The sequence below is a fragment of the Apostichopus japonicus genome, chromosome 12 (assembly GCF_037975245.1).
Source record: "Apostichopus japonicus isolate 1M-3 chromosome 12, ASM3797524v1, whole genome shotgun sequence".
NCBI classification, from domain to species: domain Eukaryota; kingdom Metazoa; phylum Echinodermata; class Holothuroidea; order Aspidochirotida; family Stichopodidae; genus Apostichopus; species Apostichopus japonicus.
The window spans coordinates 19,397,126-19,422,589 of record NC_092572.1 but is presented as its reverse complement, the minus strand read 5'-3'; the positions used below and the strand labels follow the sequence as shown (position 1 = coordinate 19,422,589).

The window sequence follows — 25,464 nt, the reverse complement described above, 5'->3', positions numbered from 1 at the left end:
ATGTAGAATTTACACATTAATTTTTCCCTCGACATGAAATTTTATTTTGGAATATTCAATGAAAGCATTAATTTTGAACATGTCGTTGCCTTAACCAATTTACAAACAGATTACAAACATAACACCACCCGAGGAGGTTCCTTGTTGCTTCTTTTTTCTTTTTCTTTGGTATTTTGCCTTTTCACATTGTATGTAGCGAGAAACTGGCTAATCCAGCTAACAAATAACGTTCTTATGGGCGTTAAGCATCAAATAATGTCAACGTTTGTCTAGAATGAACATAAGTGTTGATTTCAAGGCACGTTTCATCTGCCTTCCTGTGGCCCAATTAAATTATGTTCAAATACGACGGTAGCTTATACACGTGCAGCTAGGACGTAATAATGCTACATAAAGCATTGTATATAAGAAAGTATAATAATGGAAATCGGATGTGTACTCACCATACAGGCGACAGATGAGTTGACTTGACTTGTAGTTCCATCCTTTTAATGCGGTGGGAGGAAGGATTCGTCCGACTTAATTTTTTAAAACTACAATATGTTACCCAAAGTTGGATGAAGATGTAAATTAACCCCACTCCATCCCTCTCCATTGACGTCTTTGGTCCACCATCTTTCTTCCCCTTAATTTTAGAAGTCACTCATAGTTGTATATACTTGTAATGCATATTTGTGTAATACATCTCGATATATTGCGTCTGTAGACACATCTTGGCCAAACTGTAAGGTGTAGCCATGGATATGCAGGAACTATATTAATTAACTACTTAGATCTATAGCTATTTCATGTTAATGGATAAATGAAGCAAATTTCCCTTGGATGTTGAACTTAAAACTGTCAAAAGAAAAACGTTTAAATATTTTCATAATCAGCGGCCAGTTTCATCCTTCAACATTCGGATTTTTTCAGTTTCGTTTTGAATTTGGAACCGCTATTGATATAGAGAAACTAACAATATAGTAACAAATAAAAAGTAGGTAATTCGTGTTTCATGAGAAATTCATTCAGTTCTTTCAGAATAGAGATATCATAATAGAAATACACACACTTCTCATAGTTTTTTCTTTATTTCTGCAACTCCTTTGAGCAGTGGCGTAGCCACGGGGGACGTGAGGGGCGGGGGCAGAGCCCCACATAAAAGCTTGTCGCCCTCCCACTAGGATTTTGGGTGTCGAAAAAGAATTACATGTGAGGAAAATATTTCATTCATTGGTCTGATTGGTCTCGAATCTCCATTATGACCACTAATGAACGACCCTTCGACCGCGGACCGGCAGTAGGTTATAGTTGCTGGAATACTTGACGTGACATATCGCATAGGCCGAGAAGACATCTACAGTAGTCGCACTGTACTGAAAACGCATGTTAACGACCGTCGAATATTATAATTCCTGCTCTACAAGACTACAACACACATAATTTTTACTACTGAATATGTGTGCTCGACTATTTGGTCAAACTTTTTTTTTTAAATGGACGGTGACGTCAAAACAGAAAGGTGGTTTCCAGGTACTGGAATGCCAAGAAGATTTTAAAAGGTAAAAAATGCTGACATCATACAGGTTTCTCACATTATTGCTTGCGTCATTGCCTCGAAACGGTGTTACATTTTCAATCGGGTTTTCAGTTCCGGGACGTACCCTGTTGATCTTAAAACCGCTAAAAACCAAATTTTGAAGAGAGGAGACAATACTATCGCTGAGAACTACCGGCCAATCAGTGTATCACCCTAATAATATTTCAGACGCAATTTTTGATGTCAGTTTGACATATAGTTTGGTCATTTCAGTTTGTTTCTTGGCTAAAAGCCCAGACAATCTTTCCTTATTTTCTACGCGCAATTTGCAGATTTGTCGAAAAATGTCAATGCCGGTGTCAAACTCACAAAAGATATGTCAAGATTTTTTTAACCAGATTGGTTTCTTTTTTCTATTTCCCTAAACTATTTTATGACCATATCAAGACATGGGACCTCAAAATAAAGGATGTTGAGAAACTTTAGATCAGCTTACAAAGCCTGGGAAGTGTCATTTCCAACGATCTAGGAGGCCTTTTTAGCTAGAAATGTTTGCCATCCGGTGGCGCTCCGCTTAGATAGTAACAAGACGCCCTCCCTGGAAATGGTCAAGCCCTCCCCCACAGCGCCCGAACTGAAAAGATTTCTGGCTACGTTACTGCCTGTGAGGAACGTTGGCTTAATTTCTACTTTAGAGCCAAAACAAAACAGCGAAAAATGAGCAACTGGAAACAAAATCTGCCAAATAATTTTCAACATGTGACACCAATCCTGCTTCGAGTTCGTATTTTCTACAATGTGCGACATTATCAAATATCTTGATATCTCGTTGTTAGCAAAACTACGTCAAACTTCTCATTCCATTCTTTTCACTCATTCCATTGTCTTCTTATTCCATTCTCTTTTTACCTCATTCCTCTTTCTGACACGTATTTATGTGCTTCAAAATTACTAGCAGAGGCCTAGAACAATCTGAACATTGTGCCGCTTACGGGGGCTTCGCCGCACCCCTGTACTCCAAGCCAATAACAGGGTACACAATTTCTGAACGACAGTAATTAGCATATAAAGCAATTATCCCTTTTTGCTCCCGGTGCTTAGAATCCATCGGAACCTGTGCAGTCAAGGTGGCTTATGTATGGGTGCGTATGCGTGTGTACTTAATAATGGATATGTCTCTTGGTTCCTTGGCAATCACTTTGCAACACGCAGCTTGAAAGTATAACAAAAAAACATAGTTTTAACGGATAGAATTGTGCAAATTTACAAAATTGAACAGTGAATTCAATTTCGTAGACAATGAGGTGTCGCATTACCTTTTGATTAATATACATATTATGCTCTTTTTACGTAATTGAAGAACAAATGATCAATTTATTGTCACGATCCGGACAGTTTGATTCGTAAATCTTTACTACACTCTGTTTTTTGAAGGAGATGAGAAGGTGCACCTTCCTAATGAGCCTATAAAGCAATTATCCCTTTTTGTTCCCGACGCTTTGCATCCATCGGATCCTATGCAGTCAAGTAGGCTTATATATGCGTCGTGTGCGTGCGTATGTGTGTGTACTTCATGAGGATATGTCTTTTGGTTCCTATGCAATTAATTTGCAACACACAGCTTATAATAATAAGTATCGTAATAACGGGTAAAAATTGTGCAATCAAAGTTACAAAATTGAGCGGTGAGTTAAATTTCGTAGACAATTAGGTGTCGCATTACTATTTGATTGATATACATATTATGCTCTTTTCACGCAATTGAATGGATCATCGGAGCAAATGTAGTTTACACTTTAGATTTAAATTCCGAATTGGGGAAGGTTAGTATTGGAAAAGATACTTTGATGAGAAATTCACATTTAAATCTCTTACACTCTCTTGCTTTCATTTTGTAAGTTTTCCTTGATGTTACAGCTGTATCCAATGTTTGAATTGTACTTTTACCTTTTAAGATGATGTTACAAAGACAGCAAAGGACTTCTTCCAAACAGCATGCAGTAAAAAACGTAAAAAGTAGGTAGTTTTAACCACTTTACTTTTAAAATCATACTTTGCAATATCATCCGTTGATATACGAACATTAATTTGTTAAAACTATGAATGTTAAATTCCGAGTAATTTCAAAGAATGTACACTATAAAGTTTCTGGCCATTTAAGTTCGTATCTGACTTTCCAATTATAAAAATCTCAAAAAAGAGAAATGAGATTGAACGGAATGGGTAATCCATCAAGGTATTGTCCCTCCACAGTTTTCTCTTCTTTTTTATTTAACTTAAATGAGCAAGTGTATTTGTAGTTTTAAGTATTTGTTTTTGCTAATTGCTTTCCGTGTTTCCTTGTTAATTTCTTTGCCTACCTCTTCACCACCAAACCAGAGATGAACGAGGACGCCAAAGAATTTGGAGAAAACGAGACGTGTTTATCAGACAGAGGAGAATTTGAAGAAGGAAGTGTAAGTGTTGGTAATTATAGCATTTTGAGAAGCATATCCTTTATTCATTCAAACTAGTGCAGAAATTATAAATTTATTGTCATTCGTTAATCATTACTTCGAATAGTTGTTTGATGGAGATTTTAGTTCCATACGTATACCACTGCAATATACTACAAATTTATTGCGCATTGAAATCTTGAAAATGAGTTTTCTGTGGATTGACAGGCTGACATCAACGATAACCTCTATGGCAAACCACTTTTGATGATACTAGTGATTTGTAGATTATGTATCACCAAAAAATGGGGTACGAGCAATAAAAATTCTACAGTATAACGAGAACCATTTTATAACATCCGTGGTATTTTTGTCCTTCCTTTCATCATGCGCAGATGACGTATGCAGATCAAGTATCAATTCGTACAGGAGACAACATAAAGAATGACGAAGGTAAGTTGTTTATTAAACTGCTAACGGTTTTAAAGACATGTATTACAGGACTAAACACCTAAATTACAATCTGCGTATCAATATGTACACCATATGATTTGAGAATTTTTTGACGATTGTATTGATACCTGCAATGGAACAAATGAAGTGATCGTCAAAGGTTACTAAACAAAATATTATTCCGTTAAATGAAGAAAGGGCAATCAAATAATGGTACCAAGATGGATTCCTTCGCATGTACAAGAGCACTGATTTGGTACGATCTCGGTCCACGTGTAAAGCATCAACCATCAATAATCGCGCAATCGAGGAATAAATATACAAAGAGAAACTGAATTATGAATATCGATAAATCACTGAAACTGAATATACACAACAGTCTGTTCAAAGTAAAGAATTTTTCAACTGTCTACATTTTAAATTTGTTTCTTTCTTTTTCTCTTTGTTAGGTGATTCTCATTCCATGAGAGCAGAATTAAGGATCGGCAAAGACGGTGGAACGCTAGACATTCAAAATACTGGTGTCAACTTAAAAATACCTCCCGGTGCTCTGCAACGTGATTATTGTATTCAAATGAGAATAATTCCACACCATGAAACTGAATTATCGTTTGCTAGTAACTCCTCAGTAGTGGTAGAACTCCTTCCCAATAACGTAAAGCTTTTAAAACCAGCAACATTGACATTACCTCACTATTTGGTTCTCAAGAAAAAATGTGGATGGAAAGCAAAGGGATACAGCAGTCACCATAAAGAAGGTAAATTATGTTTTTTTTTCTTTGAAAAATAAAATGGTGTTAACCGATGTAAGAATGACTGTGGTATATTTTGGGGCTGCAAATGATACAGCGGAATGTTACACGTGCCCATTAATCAGAGTGACAATCACGTTATATAAAAAGCCTGTGATCATTCTTATCATTGAAAAGATTTATAAAGCATCAAAGTGAAAACCAAACCATACATAATCGAAGTGGTAAGATAAAAAACATAAGAAACAAATAATAAAGACTAAACATATAGGTTTTTCACCTCTTCAAAAAAATTCAAAAAGTGTCACTACTTCATATTTCAACAGGCAAACTATCCCAGACTATACCAAACTATACCAATAAAGCAAAAGCTTAGAGTAAACCATAGAACATAGAGATCAGAACGATTAGATGAGCGAGTGAAATAACTGCTGGTCCTGAACAGCAAATCCTAAATATAGCAAGGTCCCGTGTACTTAGGGAAGCGTAAGTCTTAAACTGTATTCGGTAATTTATAGACAATTAGTGAACCTGTTGCAGAGGGGCAGACTAATATGCGGGCTAGATGGTACATGAAATAAACCTCTTACAGCAGCATTCTGTACACGGTGTAGCTTGTTAATAAGATAATTAGGTAATCCACCATATAAACAATTCGAATGACCAAAGTCACTAATAACAAGAGCATGAGTGAGGGTTTGGCAAGACTGAAAACTGATATACCTACTTAATTTACGAATCCTTTTAAGTGGAACAAAGGCAATTCGACATCTCTTATTGATTTGTAAGTTTATACGTAAGTGAAATACATAAGTGAATACGAACAAGTAAGCAAGGGACGAGTTGCGTTGTACGTTTCTAAAGGTAGAGGGTATATATATATTTTTTAGGTAATGCTTTTAGTTTTATAATTAGGAACTTTCTCTGAAGATCATTTCTTTCCTTGTTTTTTGTTCCTTGTTTTTTTTTTTTATCTAAGGCACCAGACCACAATGGGAAGAGGAAAGAAATGCTCATTGTGATGTAACTTATGAAACCTGTGTGATGCAGCTTAACAATTTCAGCTGGAAGAAATTTGAAATTGGTGATCAAATAGTCGAGGCAAAGAAGATTAAGTTGTATGCCGCTATGCGTTCTTCTATTGAAAATGAAATATGTGTTGATATCGGGTACTACTGGGACTTACCAGGTTGCCAAGAGGTAAGAAGCAAGTTTAAATAACTCGCCCTGTGTCAAAAACTGTTAAATAGTGCAATACGGGAAAATAGCCTTAAATCGTTAAGCTCCTTTTTACATCACAACTGTCTTTTCTGCCAGTGGCATAGTAATATTTCAATTCGTTAGTAGCTTTATCAGTTGAGGTTTCTCTATTATTATGAGAAACTGAGATACCATGTTCAATCTGACTTTGCTTTAGTGCCGCAAGCTATATGTATTTTCATTATGAGAGTTAAAAGTAGCAAACACTTTGGTGCAGGAAAAATAACTCTTCATAATGAATAATGTTGTTATATATTAATAGGTATCAAATCAAAATTAACTAGGACTATTAACATCTTACTAATCATACAAATATGTAACAGTGAGCAAAAACAGCTCTAAGCTAAATGATACACTTTGGGTTTTACCCATTTTGTAATAAGCTACCGTTCTACAGATACAGTTAACAGTTTGTGGAAGTGATATGTCATCTACCATCTAACCTTAACCATTCTCTGATTCACTACAACAACTTAATCTATGATAGTGATTCACAACCTTTTCAATGTCATTTTCTCTCTGTATACTCTCAAAAGGTTTTAAAATCGAAAAATGCCATTTTGTTGCACGAGATACCCGTCATTTTTTTCAAAGCTGGACAATTGCCTCTGACAATTTTATTTGAAAGTGTAGTACCACCTTATTGGACGATTATTAACGAAGAAAATAAAATAAAGGTTCGTCGAAATATCTTGTTTGTAAATGCATCAGCTCAAAACTATCATGCCATTCAGCTTGAATAATGTTTCTTTCTTCGATTACTTTATTACCATCAGGAGCACATATGCGTAATAAAGAATATCAAATAATCTTAATGAATCATCAATTAACATACAAACTAGTGTATGACACTCATCGTTTGTATAGGGTAGTAGCAATACCTTAGTCTAACAAGGAGCGTGCACACAAAGTTGCACAATTAATTAATTTAAAAGTATTGCTATTGTAGCCGCCACATCAATTAATGTATCCAACTTAGTTTTAACTTTTGTTGGCATTGTCATTGCCAATGAAAGAAATGGCTTTATCAAAAATTTAGTATAATGATCCTGTGATGACACGTTTCCCTCAAAACAAATATTAAATTAAGTTTATCGTATATGACATTCTGCTGGTAAGTTTATTACTGAGCTTAATGCCGATTCGGCTTCCATCATATCATAGAAACCCGTCATTTTTGTGCAAAAATAACGTAAAGAAATTTGATGTTATTTAATGGTAAATATTTGTAGTATTACCGCGTAGTGATTTAATAGTAGATCAGTTAATTTAAGGTAAAATTAAAATAGGCATCTTCTATCGATCATAAACCTAAAATTTACATTAATACTGTCGTCTATATTTCCTCTAAAGAACCGAAGACCACGAATCTTGCTAAGATCAAGCAACCTGCAACATACATTTTTTTTTAAAGTTACAATTATATTGGCCTGCGTATTCATAAGTGTACTTTGTTTTCCCAAATAAGTAAAAGTATGTTGAATTGAATTAATGTTATATTCATGTAACAACTGCTTATTTGCCTTTAAGGAAATCAGTTTTAACACAGTTGCGTTTACGAAAGGTTCCTTCTGTACGTTTATTCTGAATAAGATGCCCGACGAAACAGACAGATGCACATGTTACTTCAAAGCTGGCCAAGGGGCGGATCTTGTGGAATTATGCTTCTCACTAAGGGTTGGTTGCTAAGCTCTAGTTATGTTAATTTTTTGTCTTATTTCTAAGATAGTAAGATGAATAACCTCGGCAGCTCTCATATTCAGCATGTGACTTTTCCCCATAATTAGGTTAAGATTAGGTCAAAGATCGTACGTGGTCAACAGAGTGCAAAATGTGAAAATCTAAAAAATGCTGTATCTCCAGGACTTGAACATCACAGGATCTCATTTATGCATGATAGAATAGCCACATGTAGTTTAAAAAATTTCCACAATATGGTGTATCTCAGAGTTCATTTTGGTCACAATATCTCTATTGGATTTCATATTCTGCATGTGGCTTCCCCATAACGAGTAAAGAACCCTGTCGTCTTGGGTGGAGTTCAGATGTCATTTGTGGTTAGCAGAAGGCAACATGTGGAAATCTCCAAAATGCTGTACCTCCAGCACCCAAACAAATAAGCTGAAATATGCATGGTATAATCGCCTAATATAGTGTAAAGATTTTACACAATTTGGTGTTGGTCAAAGTTCATATGGGGTCATCAGAGGTCAACCTTGTAACCCTAGTGGGCATAGCAGTACTAAAATAGCAATGTCGTAGCATAACATGTAACTAGAAGCTGGGCGCCCTAGTGCCACTACGAACACATCCTAACAGGGGCAAACAATTAAATCTAACATGGTAACACCTGTGTAACTTTCCGGAGCATCCCTAAGTAACAGTATATACTAGTAATAATAACAAGTAGAACACTAACCACTTCAGTTCATGTGCAACTTCTGACTTAGACCACATGTTGCCATGGCAACTTACACCTTTTGTTAGGCTCGAGTACTAAAGCAACCCCTGGGACTAACAGTAGGCTACAAAGCAGAGACTATATCACCTACTGTACCCATGAAGAGCCTTGGCCATACAACCAAAGCAACGTTTAGGACATTTTAGATTTGTTTTGTTGATATAATGACAGACAAAGGCTACAGCCCCTCTGCACACTTCAAAGCACCCTTCCTGTAGATGACATCCAACAGGACCAAACCTTGACAAATTTGTGAACCATCACAAATGTGCAGTGTAGACTATGTGCACTTAGCAATAAAACCCTATACATCTCAATAATTCTATGTATTAAGACATATAATGTAATGCTTTAGGACAACATGGTTTTGGTTCTTCTGCCACATTACTTGGGCAATGCGCGTGAAATATTTTCACTTGCTTCTACATGGAATTGTTGACCAAAGGTAATAGTGTTGTAGCCGTAAAGCATTTCAGACACAGATTATGGGGCAAGTATGGCTTAATTTGGTGCCTTAAATATCTATGGTAATATCTCATCTCATAAAAGGTTACATTTACAATAATTTTTAGATGTGGTTTATAGATTTTCTTTCCTGATCTGTATTGATGAATATCCTATTAAGCTGATCAGAGGTCAATATTTACTGTAGCTTGCTTTGACCTCATTTATTACGTGGATTTTCTGTGCGAAATGTAGAATTCTATGTAGAAATTCAAGTGGTTAATTTGTCACTGTTGGGAGGTCTCTGAATGAGTGTGTCTCATTTAGTCCATTGTTCCAACAGACAACGACACATTTTACATTACCACCTACTTATACTGGTTAATATTATTGTTAATAGTTAGGGATATATAAATAATATTCACACCATATATAAGAATAATGATATCTGAAAAATATTTAACATTTCACTGAAACTCAAGTTCACTGAAACTCATGAACTTTTATTCACACATAAGCCTTTACTACACATATAACACTAGTCTTTGTAAGCTAGACTTCAGTTGCAGACCATTACATTCTGTAGGTGAAAGAGAAATAATTGCAAGCGTCATCAAGATGATTGTGGTTTCATTATTTATAACAACCAGTGTGTACTTAATGACATTTTGTTTGCCATTCTATTAAGGAGTTGTTCCCATAATCAGCTGATTTATGTGTAATAAATTCTACATTATCATACAAAATTATGCTGTAAAATTCCTTTACATTGCATAATGACTACATACTCAGTGACATACTACACAACAACAAAATGTTCCATCAACCAGCTAAACGTTTGCCCCAGACATGAATCATATGAGCTTTCTGGTTCTCAACTCATTTGCAATTTCGTTCTCACAGAATCTTCCTTTGCCATCTCATCAAGCAATAAGAAGGAAAGCCGAAGAGAACCCAACAGGAGCTGAAGCAACGACAACAGATAGCGAAGAAGTAACAGATGAAACTTTGCTGGTAGTATTAGTAAGTGAGAACCTCCAAGTGTGATTCATGACTTTTGATCAATATCTCACTAAATCTGCGATTTCTGACTGTTGCAGACTGGTCGCTTAATTGAAACAATCATGACTGATAACTTGTTTTTTTCACTACGTGATTTTAGGCCGACATTTAGATATTACAGAAAGTTGTATTTGCTAACTTAAGGTTGCGTGTGTACACATCTACCATTATAAACATCCCACACCAATTTTAGGGTTTATGACGTATTGTTTAAGACTGTGTGTTAAATGTTTTAGCAACATTTTAATCCTGGTATCCATTTATATAATGAATCTGCTTTTAGTTTTGTACTCGTTTTGGCTTTTGAGCTCATGTTTTTACCCATTTTCTATTGTATTTTTATGATCAGTGGCTGAATAAATATCTATCTATCTACACACTATCACAAAGTATACATGAATAATTGCTCTATGTGCTTCCTTTTGTTTCAATAAGTAATATAATGCATATTAATTATTAGGTAAGAAATATTGTAAAAATATCAACATGGCCACACAAATGTTTGTTGTCTTGCGAATGAGGTTACACCTATATGTCAACCATGGTCTTGCAGTACCTACGTTACATGGTTGCTGATCTTAGCGTAGTATTGAAGGTGTAAAGAAAGACGTTGTGCATCTGACGTATTATCAATAACCACATGTAGTGCTGCAGGAGCCACTGTCATACTTAACTGAACAATAATGTAACAGTCTGTGGTAATGTGACAGTGGTATTGGTAGCTTGTAAGTGACTGATATATTCCGTACCTGCCATTAAAGGCTTGATTTTACCATGGAACTGCAACGGTCTAGACAGCTTGGATTGTACTCTTGAAAAGAAGAATGTTGCTTAAGTTGTTGTCCCACAAAATATTGAATACAATAATGGAATCATTGCGAGTTTCAGAGTTTTGCTACGAACTATGTTCGGTTGTTGGGATTGGCTTTCATGATATGATGGCTTCCCAATTTTGTCCCTACATGAATCTGCGTTATTTGTAATAAATTTTGCAACATATGCTGTGTGTGGAAAACGTCTGTCAACCAAAATTTACTAAATAACTGCCACCTGAACTACTTGTCTTAACTGATATTCTAACTTAAAAAATATACAAACCAGAAGCACATATGTAGTATTGAGATACTGCAACATTTTCTGCGTTCATACAGATTCCTGCGTCTACCCTTCTTTTAAGTTTTTCCACTTTTTCTACAGGAAACACCTGAGTGACAAATGTGTAGCAAATGTGTAACTATCTGTGTTATAATCACACTTTCCACAGAAAGTTGCTGCTATTTTTTATGGATAAAGATAGCTTTAGTCAAGCATAGTAATGAATTGGTGAGGGCAAGATGAAATCATTATAATAGAACTTTTAACTCTCTAGGACACAACTATATTTCATTAAAGTATATAATATGAACATTTGCCTCATTAGTGTTGTAGCTTTTGACCGTCTACTGTATTTCTTATATGGATTAGCTCAATTCCAATTGACATCATGAAATAGCATCATAACTATGAAACATTTGGTTTGTGTTTATTTCAAGGACTTGTCAGGAAACTTGTTCAAAGAATGGCGGGATGTGGGAAGAAATCTGAAGCTTGATGAGACAGAGCTTGACAACATAGAGGCAGATAACAGAAGAAAGGGACAAAGGGAAGGAGTGTACCACATGTTGTTACTATGGAAACGGAAACATGGGATGAAAGCAACAAACAAAACACTGAGAGACGCTCTAAAAGCAACTAATCGAAAGGACCTGTCCGATTATCTTCTCAATAGGGAACAATGTGGAACGACTTCAGGTAAGTCAAAGACAACAATACATGAGATCAGTAAGGGAGATTATGTATTTCTTGGTTTGTATTTATAAAAAAACAAATGTACATACCATAGCCAAATATTATATAACAAGGATAATGGCGTAGTAAGAACAACTAACATTACTTATGAAAAACCTACTTATTCTGCCCCAAAAAAAAAACTGTGTAAGTCTAGAAGCAATTTTGATTGAAAGTATAAGTATAATCTGCAGATTGTCAGTTAGCAAGCAGCTGTTAAGAACATACAAGCTGTAAAGGAGTATTATGTTTACTTCTTATAACGTGATGTTAGAACTGCATAAAACATGCAAAATCCATATGCAGGTTATTCCCCTTGAAAGGAGCATTTCTATGATACAGCCTACAACATGTTTAGTCATGTGCATACCTTTAATTCTCTGACTATGTAATAAAATGTAGATATTTTTGAAACATAATTAATACCAATTTATTTCTCCTTATGCATGACTATTATCAACAATGCATTGAAAGAGGTCTGAGATTGTTATGTTAATTGCAACAGCAACCATGTTAATATTTATATGCAAATGAGTTATTTGGCAGTATTCTGAGATATTCATTTGGTCTCACTAATAATATAGTGGTGTGTCCATATTTGAAGGGTGTCTCAAAGCTACTACCTATAGTATTTACTATATGTCGGGACATCCCCACAGTAGAGAGGAAATATATCAAGATTTGCCGTAAATGTTGGTCAGCTTATAATTTGCAAACTGATTATTTTTTGGTACAAAGATTTGAAAAGGAGCTCGAACAAACCATCGGCAACAGTAACAAGTCGAAATTTATGGTTTGCAAGTCTTCCACGGACGAAAAGCAAACGTTAACTCAATATCCTATTAAGATAACAACTTTCTTTGACTCCAATAAGGGATTGTTAACAAAGAAATAGAGAATTGGCAAATGTATATAAACTAAGCATTAACTGAGTTGAGGTAAATCCTAATCTGCCAGTTGCTTACAGAACATATTTCTCTATATATAATCTCTTTGCATTTATTATTGAAAGATTTGTATCCGGAAAAGGCTCTTGGCGTACAATCAGTGGTTTCCGAGGAAGGTAGTATTCTAAAGATACCAGGGACTGGTGTTAGACTAGAGATTCCTCCTGGTGCTATTGATGGGACACGCTTGATCCAGATGAAAATCATTCCAAACTATATCCAAGAAGAGTCTACATCATCATTTGCCAGTAACTCAACAGTGGTAGTGGAACTTCTTCCAGATAACTTAAAGTTGCATCATCCTGCAAAGCTCACCCTGCCTCACTGTCTCAAGTTGAAGAACGTTGTTGAATGCAAAGTTCTGGTATTGAGCAGTCACCATGTTCAAGGTACATCTTACCTTATGTTTAGGGTAACTTAAAATGAAAAAAAGTAACAACCTACATGAGAAATTTGTGTCGGTTACTGGTATGTAGCAATTGCCACAAAGGTGTGTTTCGTGCTCACCTGTCATTTATTGAAAATATTTGTCTATGTTACTTGTCAAAGTCTTCATAGCATGTTTTCTTTTGTACGTGGTGGTATGCATGATTCGCCTATGGGATGCAATGTTTCGCCAGAGACGCATAATCACCCTTTTTAACCTGTTTTAGAGTTAAAAAACAAAACAAGTACACACACTCACAACTAGGCCTAGGCGAAACATAAAAAGAATACATTTCTGAATGAACAGCTTTCTTTTGTTTCTCAAAAATCTACATTTTGTTCTCTAAAGAACCAAAGTTTCTTCCAATGCTACAGATGATTGAATTTGTTTGAGAACAAATCAATCATAACAATAAACCGCGGTATAGAGTTAACAAAATTTCCATTAAAGGGATGGCTATGCTAAATATAGTCAAGAATACTTTTCCAATATCCTGTGATTGATTGGCTAGTAGTAGTCACTTAGCATTGTCTGCAGACATTCTTGCATATGTAGTGCTCAATGAGCACATTGTGTGCAACTACTTGGATAGCGAAGTCCGTGGTATAGGCTATCATATGCATACACTCAAATATCATAAATTTAGGCATTGCTCTCACCAACAGTATTACGTTTCGACAACAAGCGCTCATGGTACGAAGATGAATATGTTTCAGAGACTATCGTAATAATATTTTAATCATTCTTTTGATCAGAAAATGGTATGAATTGAGACAATCTATGAATTTTGTGGAAAGCTACATCTCTGATACTGAAAAGGATTTGTTTGTTCTCTCGGCATTGATAGTTGCTCATACCACAGTAGCTTTGTTGTTTTCGCGTCCCTTTGACCACATGCTTCGGTTATTTCTTTTGGTACAATATTTGTGTGTTAGCTATTGTCCTTCGTACATCGTCAAAAGTAGCCATTGAAGTTTCATTGGTTTTAATCGACATTGCGTAAAATGTTTGTGGAGCTGGTTTCTTTCAAACACTGGTTGGTGCTCAGAGTTAGTGTACCGTCAGGTTTTGATGACTTGCCCGTGTGCAGTTAAAATTATGCTGTTTGAACAAGCCTATGTACATGTAGTAGTACTGAACTGTGTGGAATTAAGCGAGAGATGCACAATGTTGATGCAATGAGTTTTGAAGATTTGGTTGTTGGGATCGCTACAAGGTCAAAACAAGGAGGCACTACGGAGTTGGCGAGTAAGGAAGTACAAAGGCGGATGAAAGATGGGCTGGGCATTGAAAATTGTTTCAAAGGGTAGGGCGGGCCGCCCCTGTAAAACGGCATGGCTTGTGCATTTGGCCATCTGCCAAAGTTATTGTGTAGAACATTCACACAGTATAGGCAGTGGTTCAATAGCATATTTACAACTACACTAATAAAGTAGGTCATATAATAAATACAATAGGTGATCGATCGAAAGGTAGGCTCTTATTACAGGACCCAAACTTTTTGGACTACTCGAGTCCCTGGGACAAAGGCTTTTTTGTAGTAACAATTCTGACCTTCATAGCAAATAAGAATAATGCTATGATTCCAATCTTACTAGAAGGCAGTGTTAAGACTTCGTTAGGATAACGTTACAGTATGTTATATGCATAGAACTTGAAGTAGGGAGAATGACGTCTTGCGACATATACTGGTGGCGCTTTGCTTGTACAGTACCGGCTTGTAATACAAACACTAAGTCATTGACATAACTAAAGTGATGAAGTTGACATACATCATTCAAAATTTTGATATCGTGTGCCGCATTTGGTTGCCAAAAACGTCAAAATGTGGCAGTGGACTGCAGTTTAACATGTAATTCTTAGGAAGCGATAGAAGAGAGCAATTACATAGGAATATAATTTCTATAGTGTCCTCTGCTCAGCTGCTGTATTGTTATAAACTGGACCCTGGATACATGCAGTTAACCTAGGCCCCTAGACTGGCTACGGCTATCCTTTCGGATGCGATATGACTAAAGCCTAATGAAAAAATATCACCTCCTTATTTGACTTAAAACTGTATCCCTAACGATATACCCACATGCCAGAATAACATGGGATGACGGTTATGATATCCTGGTTTATCACTAACAATTCAATTAAGAAAATATGCATATTCCCAACACCGTAAATTTAGCAAAAGGGCATAAGCAGTATAGACTAACCAGTAATGTGAGTTTTGAGGTAGGCTAGAGTATAATCAGCCTAGCCAGGTATGTTCTGGTACACATTGGTACACACTCTTGCTAGATCTCATTCTTTAAAGACTGTCTTAATGTAAACATGAATCACACTTTTAGCACTCTCACTTCATGAGGTGGGATCTGTTAGTCTGCATAAACTACTACCAACTTTGCAACGTTAACATTAAAATGAGAACTGCTTGCACAAAATAATATGGAAGTATTACACAAAAGTGTGTGTGTGTGTGTGTGTGAGGGTGTGTGTGTGTGTGTGGGAAGGGGTTTTGGAGGAGGAGGGTTGCTTTTTCACGGCATTTTCCAAGGACAACTATGACACTATTTGAGTGGAGCACTCAAATAATACAAGCAAGAAAACGTTTTGCCAGGTGCCTCTCAGATACCGGAAATGACACATTGCAGACATTAATAGTTGCACAACTACACTCTACCTATTCTAGTTATTAGAGGCGGGGAAACAAAGTTTCCAAGTTGGTTCTTAAATCAAGAGTATCGTTCGTATCACTCTGTTCGCCATAAAATGTCTCAGTTGTGCAAAGTACACCTACTCTTCGATAAAGCGGGTAAAATCAAATTCAGTTTCTAAGTCGAATGCACAATGTATGTATCAATACGTACAAATGATCTGGCTTTCTGTTGTACAACGCAAAGCGCCTTCACTATCTCAAGGCTTCACTTCTTAACACACGGCGAAACACTGTGTCAGCATTCCCCCTAGTTCAATTTTTATGGTAATATGGCATCTTGAGAAGAAAACAGAAGAAAATGATGGTAGCAACTTTCTCATTTAGCAATTGCTTTACTTTGGTAGGGACTCAGCCAATGTGGAGACCAAAACAAAACGCTTTGTATCAACTGAATGAAACAAACTGCATAATCTGGGTTGAAAGCTTTTCATGGAAGACATGTCAGATTGATGGTACAGATGTTGAATTTAAGAAGATCCAGGTCTATGCTGCTTGTAGACAGGATTCGCATTCCAATACTTTTCAGTTGGACCTTGGATACTATATTGACTTGCCAGGTAAAAAAGAGGTGAGTTACATGTAATACTTGTCATCGTCAAGATGAACTTTGAGCTAATCATTTTGTAAATTAAGAATGTACGGTGTAGGGATAGTAAGGAGATTGATGATCTCACTGTTTTTGATCGATGGTTTAGTGTAGTCTTCAACTTTGTGATTTCATAAATTTTTTGACCAGATGCTACCAGCAATAGAAAGAATTGTAATTGTAAAAGACAGGAGTCAAATGCTTGAAGATAGCAAAAATTTCCCTAACTTTGCATATTATTTTCGATAAATGAGTGCAAGTATCTACGAATGTTTCTCAAAATACACAATTGATGTTTAATTTGTCACTGTGGAACGGTCTTTAAATCTTTGTAGATTCAACGTGAAATTGAAAAAGTGGTTACAACTTGACTTACGAAGTGAGGGCGCATGCGGAGTCGAGGTTACCAAAAACATTTAACAGTAATTATTGCATTTAAGTGTTATGAAAGCGCTGAGATTTTTGTAAGTAACTGTTGTCTGCTATAAACATGCACACAGATTTAGTTAATAGCCATGCTAGTATTTCGGAACTAACAGGGATTGTTGACCATGTCCTATTTGTCTATGGTTATTGGTAGAATTGCACGTTTGATACGTACATCTGAGAGGTGAGTATGCGAAATGTAATAGAGATTGTTAATAAATTCTTAATTCTTGCATATTACATTTTTTCCCCATGGTCTTGGAACTAGTCCCTGTTCCAAATATGACTCATCCTTGACTAGCAATGATACACAAACAATGATAAACATTTGTCCATCTCATTGTGTAGGAATGTAATGAAAAAGAAATATATCCATAAACACCATATCTAGACATTCAGATTGTAATATCTTCTCACATGCATATGCTGCTTCTCTTTATGAGTTTTTCAGAATATTGTTTGATTTTTCCTTCAAGATAATAGAGAAGAATGATATGAAAATCTTGCAAGAAAACCCATTCGTCTTTTACAAAGAGGGACAATTACCTTTGAAAATATTACTTAACAAGATACGGCCAAAGTCTTGGAAATGCACTGAAGACACAAACCCAAAGGTAATTAGGTTCTTGTCGGACATTATAGCTTTAAGAATCCAATGTAGTGGTAGTATGAGTTGACTACCATAAGCTTGTTCGCAAGTATTAAGAAATATGATGAGATCGTTGGAACATTTGTAGAAATGATGTTTTAGCACTTTAACTAGTGCTTTCTTAACCATATTTTCGTTCGGTGATATTGCACAAGTTTCAGTCATTCATCCAGCACATGTGCATACAAACTCATCCGTAACATTCGCATGCTTGTTAGCACCCCGCTCTCACATGATTTGTCCTACTTTGATTCAGTAATTGATTAATAGTAAGACCTATGTAACTACACCCTCGGCTAGAATGTAGGAGAGCCCCATTGCTGATATAGGAATATTTGTGTTAATTATGGTAGCATCGGTCACTTGTTAACCTGTATTCAAATGTTCTTACATATATCACAATATCAAAATTGGTTGTCATTTAAATGTATAATGAGGTTATAGGTTAAACGTAAACATCTTTACATTGCAATAATTCTGCAACGTTGAGTTAGATTGTAATCAAACTTGGCATACAGTTGTTGGTTAATGACTGGTACATGTAGACCTAATTTTGGGGGGACAATCTGGACCCAAAAATATTCCTGCCCCATTTATGGGCGGAGTGGGTCAAAATTTTGTTTCCACCGCAAATGCACTTTGAGACACATTCTTTGAGCCCAATTTTGTAGGACCATTATTTTCTGGGTCCACCATAATTACATTCGCAACCGCATGACTGATTGTAGCCAAACTTGGTATACAGTAGTTGGTTGGTAATAGTGGGTATTTGTAGGTCTAAATCTTTTGGAGCTGTCTGAGACCAAAGAATTTCGTGCCCATTCTTCGCGCCGTGTGGGCTCAATTCTTTTTCCACCTAATAGGCATATTTAGACACATTGTTTGGGCCGGAATTTGTGAGGTTCAATATTTTTGGGAAATTTTGGGCCAACATGTTTTGGAGTTCAATTATGGGGAGCAAGCATATTTTAGAGCCCCTTTGCTTGGCCCAAATATTTGGGACAATTTAAGTGCACAATTTTATTTTCTGGGAGGGACCAAAATTGCGATAACTCCTCAACCCTAAATCAGATTATATCCAAACTTGGAATAGAGTTATTGGTTAATAGCTGGTACATGTGGGTATAATTATTATTATATTGTGTGAAGACATACAACACTTTGATATTCCACTAAGCAAGCAACCATAGTGTGTGATAGGCTCTTGTTCCAAAACCATAGTTGTTGGTCTTGAGGAAGAGAAACATACATTAAGGTGCATTTAAACGACACGAATTTCATCACGTTTTGTTGTGCACGACAGTCGTGCGCAACAAAAGTATGAAGAAAAAAAATATGTGAATAGACTTTTCGTAGAAACTCAATCGTGAGCAATTTGACGCACAAAGTAGAGCATATCACAAGAAGCCCGGAATTGCAGCGTGAAAATCGGTTGTCTTAAGTCGCGCACGATTCATCACGTACAGAGAAATTGTTCCATTTGCACAACTTGTCATTTACACGACACCATTTTCGATAAATATGCGATATATATGTGCATTTGATGTAATATGGTTGTGGCATGGAAGTCTTGAGGTAATGAGATACATGTGCCAGAGACAAAGGCATCTTACGGGTATCCGTATCAAAATCCGTATCGTAATCTTCAAGTTTGTATATCCTTATGAAAAATTGTAACTGTTATTGCATAATAGCATTAAAATATGTTATCTTCTTTTAACCCAATCAGCATCCAATATTTCACTATCTGCTACAGGTGATAGATACTTCAGGAAATCTGGCGGAGTGATTGCCAGTGCACGCTAGCAAGCAAACAGGCATAGGGGTTCCTTACATTTTTTGAGAACATTATTCAAGGGTTACTTTTAGAGACAATGTTTATTTACAAGGTTTCACACTGCAAATTCTGGTGACCTCAAATTATATTTGACCTACACGAAGGGTCCTTATACCTATGAAGGTGGATCCACATATGAATTAATTTTAGACCATCATGTAATTTTGAAATTATTGCCTACAAAGAGGTCACATACATAGCCTCTTTAACACAAGGAATAAAAAGGAGAATAGGAAATTAAAGCGATTTCAAAGCAATATAATTGCGATCATCATTCGCAATTGCTCACTGTCAAAAGGTCACAGTTCAAAAAAATTAACCCACACTGACAATTACAATATATATATATATATATATATATATATATTTATATATATATAGATTTACAGTTATTTACACTTGACCGTAAAGAATGGTCAAGAATAAAACTTAAGTCTGTTATCATGTTATCTTGGTCACAAGTACTCTTAATAAAACTTATGAATATTCATACCTCCCTTCAGCCCATCGTCTTTTATCGCACATTTCTTAACGGCCTCGAGTCGCTAAATTCAGCCATATTGTAGTCACTGGTCGCTAAACAATCCGGTGGAAATCGTGACAGAAGTTGAACAGTTCTCAACTTTGCACGACAACTCAAAATCTTGTCGATTTTGTCGTGGACGATAATTCCTTACGACAAGAGTAGCTATATACACTTACCGACAACATTGTAGACGATTTTGTCTTGCGCGTAACATTTAACGTTTTGATTAAAAGCTATGTCAGTCTTGGTATTGCATGTAATATGCCCTAAAAAAAGAAACATGCACTTGGTAGAGAATTATCATTTTTCCATTGTTGCAGGAAATTCCATTCCTGGAAATAGCTTCATCCATAGAATATTCGTGCCCGTTTTGCTTTGATAAAGTTGGAGAAGAAGATTGTACGTTTTTCTTCAAAGCTACTCAAAAGGAAACAATTGAATTGCGAGTCCCATACAAGGTTTGTAAATAGTTATGTAACCTACACTTGTCCTTATCGATTTCAGCATGCTGTTTAGTTGACCATTGGTAAAACGTACGTCACTCTTGTCACCTTGAGGATGATTTGCATGAAACTCTGATGTCGTTCTTATGCAATTTAAACAACATATCAATATTTTGATAATATAGAGCTGTTTTAGGCTGCATTTGTCCAATATAAGTAAATGTCTCATATTATAAATACAATAATGAAATGATATTTCTCACGTCATACCACAACCACACTTGAGTCTAGCACTAAGTTACAGTAGAGCCTTCAGCCTAGACTTTAGCCCACTGTTAGTAATTTTCAAGAGATTTAATGATCATTCCTAACCTATCCTGTTCGGTCGTGGCAGTTAACCATTTTTTAAATTTCCAGTATGCCTCTTTGTTTAAATGTAATGCTTGTCCTTTAATCTTTACATACATTCTTGCTTTTGTCCCTGAATGTTTAATGGTGGGCTTACCTTGAAATAAAATGTTGCAAATATGCTTATTTTGTGCGTTTAAAGTAGTCTAAGCTGTTTCTCCAAACTGCTAGATTGTGCGAGCATCTGTTTTAAACAGTGGTACCGTTTTAATAGGTTTACAGCAGTATAATATGACCCTTATAAATTAGCTTTTTAATAGTTACTATTCATTCTAAGCGTACCAGGCACTTTACACAAGTGAATTTTGTAAAGTGCTTTTCATCCTAGATTTTCCTAGATATTTTGTAAATATATCTCGAACAATTGCATGTGACTCAATATAACACACTTGATTGCAGAAAGTGTTGGCAGCATCCCACTCAGGCAGTTCTGCACAATTGGTGAATGTCCAACCCTCGAAGAACAGACACAATGAATCTACATCTGCAGACACAGATACCAATATGATGGTAAAATTCAGTCGATTTATTATTTGAAAGCATATTTCTTAAAAGAAACGTTTGGTATGAGATGCCTTAAAACCAAGATAATATATCAGACTGTTTATAAAAATGGCTATTAAATTTGGTCGTACACTTTGTTCGAAAACTTTAGTAATGTTATCATAAACAAACTTACTTCATATCTCATTGCAGAGACTGGCAGCATCCCACTCATCGAGTCTCTCATTATCACTGACAAGGGATGTCCAATTGTCACAGCAGACAAGATGTAATGAATCTAGACAGGTAAAAGATGTCACTTTAAGGGTAAAGTTGGAGCAGTTATAATATATCTTCTATTGCAGCTGGTTAATAAGATACATAAATGATTGTGTATCGAGGCATATCAGTTTGTGCAGCTTTTTTCCTCATAAAATACTGAAAATACATGATACCCTGTTACAGGATTTGATATAATACTGGGGTCCTAATTGGAGACCTGATATATCTTGAAGTTATACTCGGTAAGTATAGCCTCCTTAAAATTTGTTACAGGATTTGTCAGGAAAACCTTTCGGAAGAATGGAAGATGTAGGTAGAAATCTTGGACTGAAAAATTAAGACCTTTGTACATGTGAGGAAGATATCAATAATGAGTGGTTAGAAACAGGCGGGAGGTAAAACTGTTCAATATCCAGAAAATCCGTTCTACTTGTCGGACGGAAGCGATCTCACAACTGCTCATTTCATGGAGGAACAAATATCATATTGAGACATCTTGTAGTGTTCTTCACCAACAATTGACAGAGTCATTAAGGACCGAAAATATGCTTAGTCAAGGTAAGGATATAACAAAGATTGTAACTGTAATAACTAATATCTGAAATATTTGAAATGAGAGCTAGTGTACCTGACTTGATTGATGTGAGAAAAAAATATATGAATCAATTATGTCAATAAATAAGCAAAGTTAAGAAACCTCAAACTCTCATTAAGCATTGCTTACAGTGTACAGTTCCGTAACAACATTTTTTTTTAGTTATCTGTAAATGTCACCTTTCAAAGTGATATAGATAACATTAATAACACAACAATGACAGACATGCATTTGTGATTAGCTACCATCATAGTTACAGCTAGGAATATTAATTGGGTTTTCTTATCCTGATGTTTACATCATTTACATTATTGACCATTTCATAGTTCTCGAGCAAGTATGACCGAATCAGAAATCCAATATAGAACGATACCGTGATGGAGAACATATGTTAGTAATACTTTGAGCTGAATTCCTGTACATCAGCATATCGTATGGTATGATATTTATTAATAGTTTTGTCAGTCTCAAGTCAGTCAGATATACCAATTCAACAGTCAAGATTGATTGATCGAGTGTGTAGTGATGTGATTCAGTTTGAGCTGTACGAAGGTAGAGAAAACGTTTATATGAAAACCGATAACATTATCAAAATATTCTTAAAATTGAATAAGGGTATGGAAAACAGACAGTAACTTTTGACAGATAAATAAGCAAATCTTGAAAAGTAAACAGGAGACCATGGCGTTAAAAATTTAAGAAGATTGGCTATGCCAGACCTGGCACCACACTCCCCGGGGTACAGCCTTCCAAACTAGAGCCCACCAGGCGACTGCTGTCCTCCACAGAGGGGTTAAACTCGAAAACACGCCAGTTACCGAATACCGTAAACTAGTGGACCTCCCTGAATTGTATTGAGTATCTTCTCTATATCAGACAGTCTGCGATGATAAAATCAGTATGTAATTATAAAGTTATGAATCAGAATTTCAAAAACAGAATTGGTAATATGTATATGAACTAAACTCCTTTTCCATGGCAGTTTAATGAATAAGTTGGAAACCATCATTAGAATGATAGTGTCATACTTTTTATTCTTTGTTCCAATATTAATTACAATAGTGGAAATGGTTTAATATAATTGACATTGGTTGAAATAGCTGTGCTACATAACCACCCTCAGATAAAATGTATCTTTATTTTTATTCAGTGAAGCTCTGATGATGGACCAGCCGTTATCATTATTATTGGAAAGTTGTAGGTTTATCTTACAAATTGAATGTGTTTATCTTAGCCTATCTTAAATAAATGCTGCATAATGTACTACATGTATAATTCAACATAGAATTGAATAATCACTAAATGAAAACTTGAAACAAACATTAATCGATTTAAAATTATTGATCTTTCGGTTCCTTGCTGAAAGCAAAAGAACCTTTGTAGTCACGCATGTGTGTGTGTGATTGAATGTGTATATATATATATATATATATATATATATATATATATATATATATATATATATATATATATATATATACATTAGTGAGAGAGGAAAAATGGAAACGTCAAAAACTGGAGTTGTCTGTGAAAGGGGTAGGGTGAGGCGCACGCCCTTTCCAAAATCCTCGATCCGCCACAGGCTACCCTGTGTATATCTGTGTATGTCTTCTTTTCTTTTCCCTTCCTTCCTCTTCTTCCTCCTCCCCCCCCCCCTCTTTTCCTCCTTTTTTTCTTCTCTCTTTCTTTCTCTCCTCTTTTTCTTACTTGGGGGGCGCCTCAACGCCCCCTGGATACGCGCCTGCTTCTGTTATCTGAATAAACGATCCTGGTATAGTTGTTCCTTCCTTTCACCATGCGCAGGTGACGTCTGCAGATGAAGTATCAAATCATACAGGCGAGAACATTGCTACTGCAGGAGATACACACGAGGACCTTCCATCAGCAATTGTACAAACCGAAGACAGTGTTGTTAGTGAAGAGTCTCTTCAGGTAACAGTTTAACCGTTGCTATAAATTAAGCTTAATATATTGTAATTTATTAAGTATTATCCAATTAGGCCTTCTCGAGAAAGATAACGCGAAACCGTAAACCAAACCGAGAGTTTATCGCGTACTTGTCTTCAGTATCATTATTGTAAGTTATTTCTTACTTATATGATTTCACTCCATTCTCAACGGTTTTTGCTCAAATCGTGCCTTTTCTTCCATCAGCCTAACCTGCAATATTCGTAAAAGTGCTTTGCGCTGCTACCTACGAACACAATTCCGGGTCTCCATCCATTGCCTCTTTGTTCAAAATTTATTTATTATTTTGAACTAAAACATCTGCGTTTTTTATGGAGTTTTAAGTTGAGAGGAATAAACCTGGGTTCACACTCAGTCACAGTTACACTGATATCAACGTTTTGGAACCTCCTCCCGACGCATCCTTAGGCCTTATGCCACGGGACATGTCATCCACAGGCGATGTTCACACAATGTTTCAGACATTTGAGATGAACTGTTAGCTTCCTCTCTCCTGACCTGCACTCTGCCTGATGCACAGCGTATTCTCTACATGTTGTCGTCTGCGAAGAGAGTACTTCTTATCCCACAGAGATGGCCCAGTAGATCGTCTTTGCTCTCCTGCTTAATCTGCTGATCGATGTACCCCGAAAGATACCGGACTCTAAACATCTCTACTTTTCAAGACAGGGGAGGGTCTTTCAGCCAGACATCATATTGCTAGACCATCATGCCTATCCGCTTTCACGGGTGCCGCGAGAGCATATTACGTCATGTCAAAAGTCTCTGTCAGAATCAGAGCAGCATGCTGGCGGTTTATTGTCATTCAAACAGATTGAAATGTTTCTACGATAGGTTCGTTGCTGCGCAAACCGAAGGGGTTTGTGGTTTTAATTAAGAAATAATTAGGATCACATAAGATTTTTTTTTAGTAACGATCGTTATCCAGAACATAAACAATGTCTTAATAGGAGTATACTTTTCTCAT

At 36.0% G+C, this 25,464-nt stretch overlaps 1 protein-coding gene across 3 annotated transcripts in view; it reads left to right on the top strand.

The window, feature by feature from the left end:
• Positions 1-22,731, top strand: part of LOC139978049 (uncharacterized) — a 294,882-nt gene extending 272,151 nt beyond the window's left edge. For 2 of the 3 annotated variants that reach the window (XM_071987998.1, XM_071987997.1), the window contains 16 exons: positions 3,475-3,535; positions 3,899-3,975; positions 4,350-4,407; positions 4,857-5,165; positions 6,139-6,359; positions 6,956-7,096; positions 7,950-8,096; positions 10,228-10,347; positions 11,919-12,177; positions 13,226-13,549; positions 16,639-16,862; positions 17,783-17,920; positions 20,639-20,776; positions 21,569-21,679; positions 21,866-21,958; positions 22,208-22,731. In XM_071987998.1, the coding sequence (XP_071844099.1) occupies positions 3,475-3,535; positions 3,899-3,975; positions 4,350-4,407; positions 4,857-5,165; positions 6,139-6,359; positions 6,956-7,096; positions 7,950-8,096; positions 10,228-10,347; positions 11,919-12,177; positions 13,226-13,549; positions 16,639-16,862; positions 17,783-17,920; positions 20,639-20,776; positions 21,569-21,679; positions 21,866-21,958; positions 22,208-22,273 (2,487 nt within the window). In that variant the 3' untranslated portion in view covers positions 22,274-22,731. Of the gene's footprint in view, positions 1-3,474; positions 3,536-3,898; positions 3,986-4,349; positions 4,408-4,856; positions 5,166-6,138; positions 6,360-6,955; positions 7,097-7,949; positions 8,097-10,227; positions 10,348-11,918; positions 12,178-13,225; positions 13,550-16,638; positions 16,863-17,782; positions 17,921-20,638; positions 20,777-21,568; positions 21,680-21,865; positions 21,959-22,207 lie in introns of those variants that run through there. The other variant, XM_071987999.1, reaches the window with a different exon arrangement.
• Positions 22,732-25,464: the final 2,733 nt, after the last annotated feature.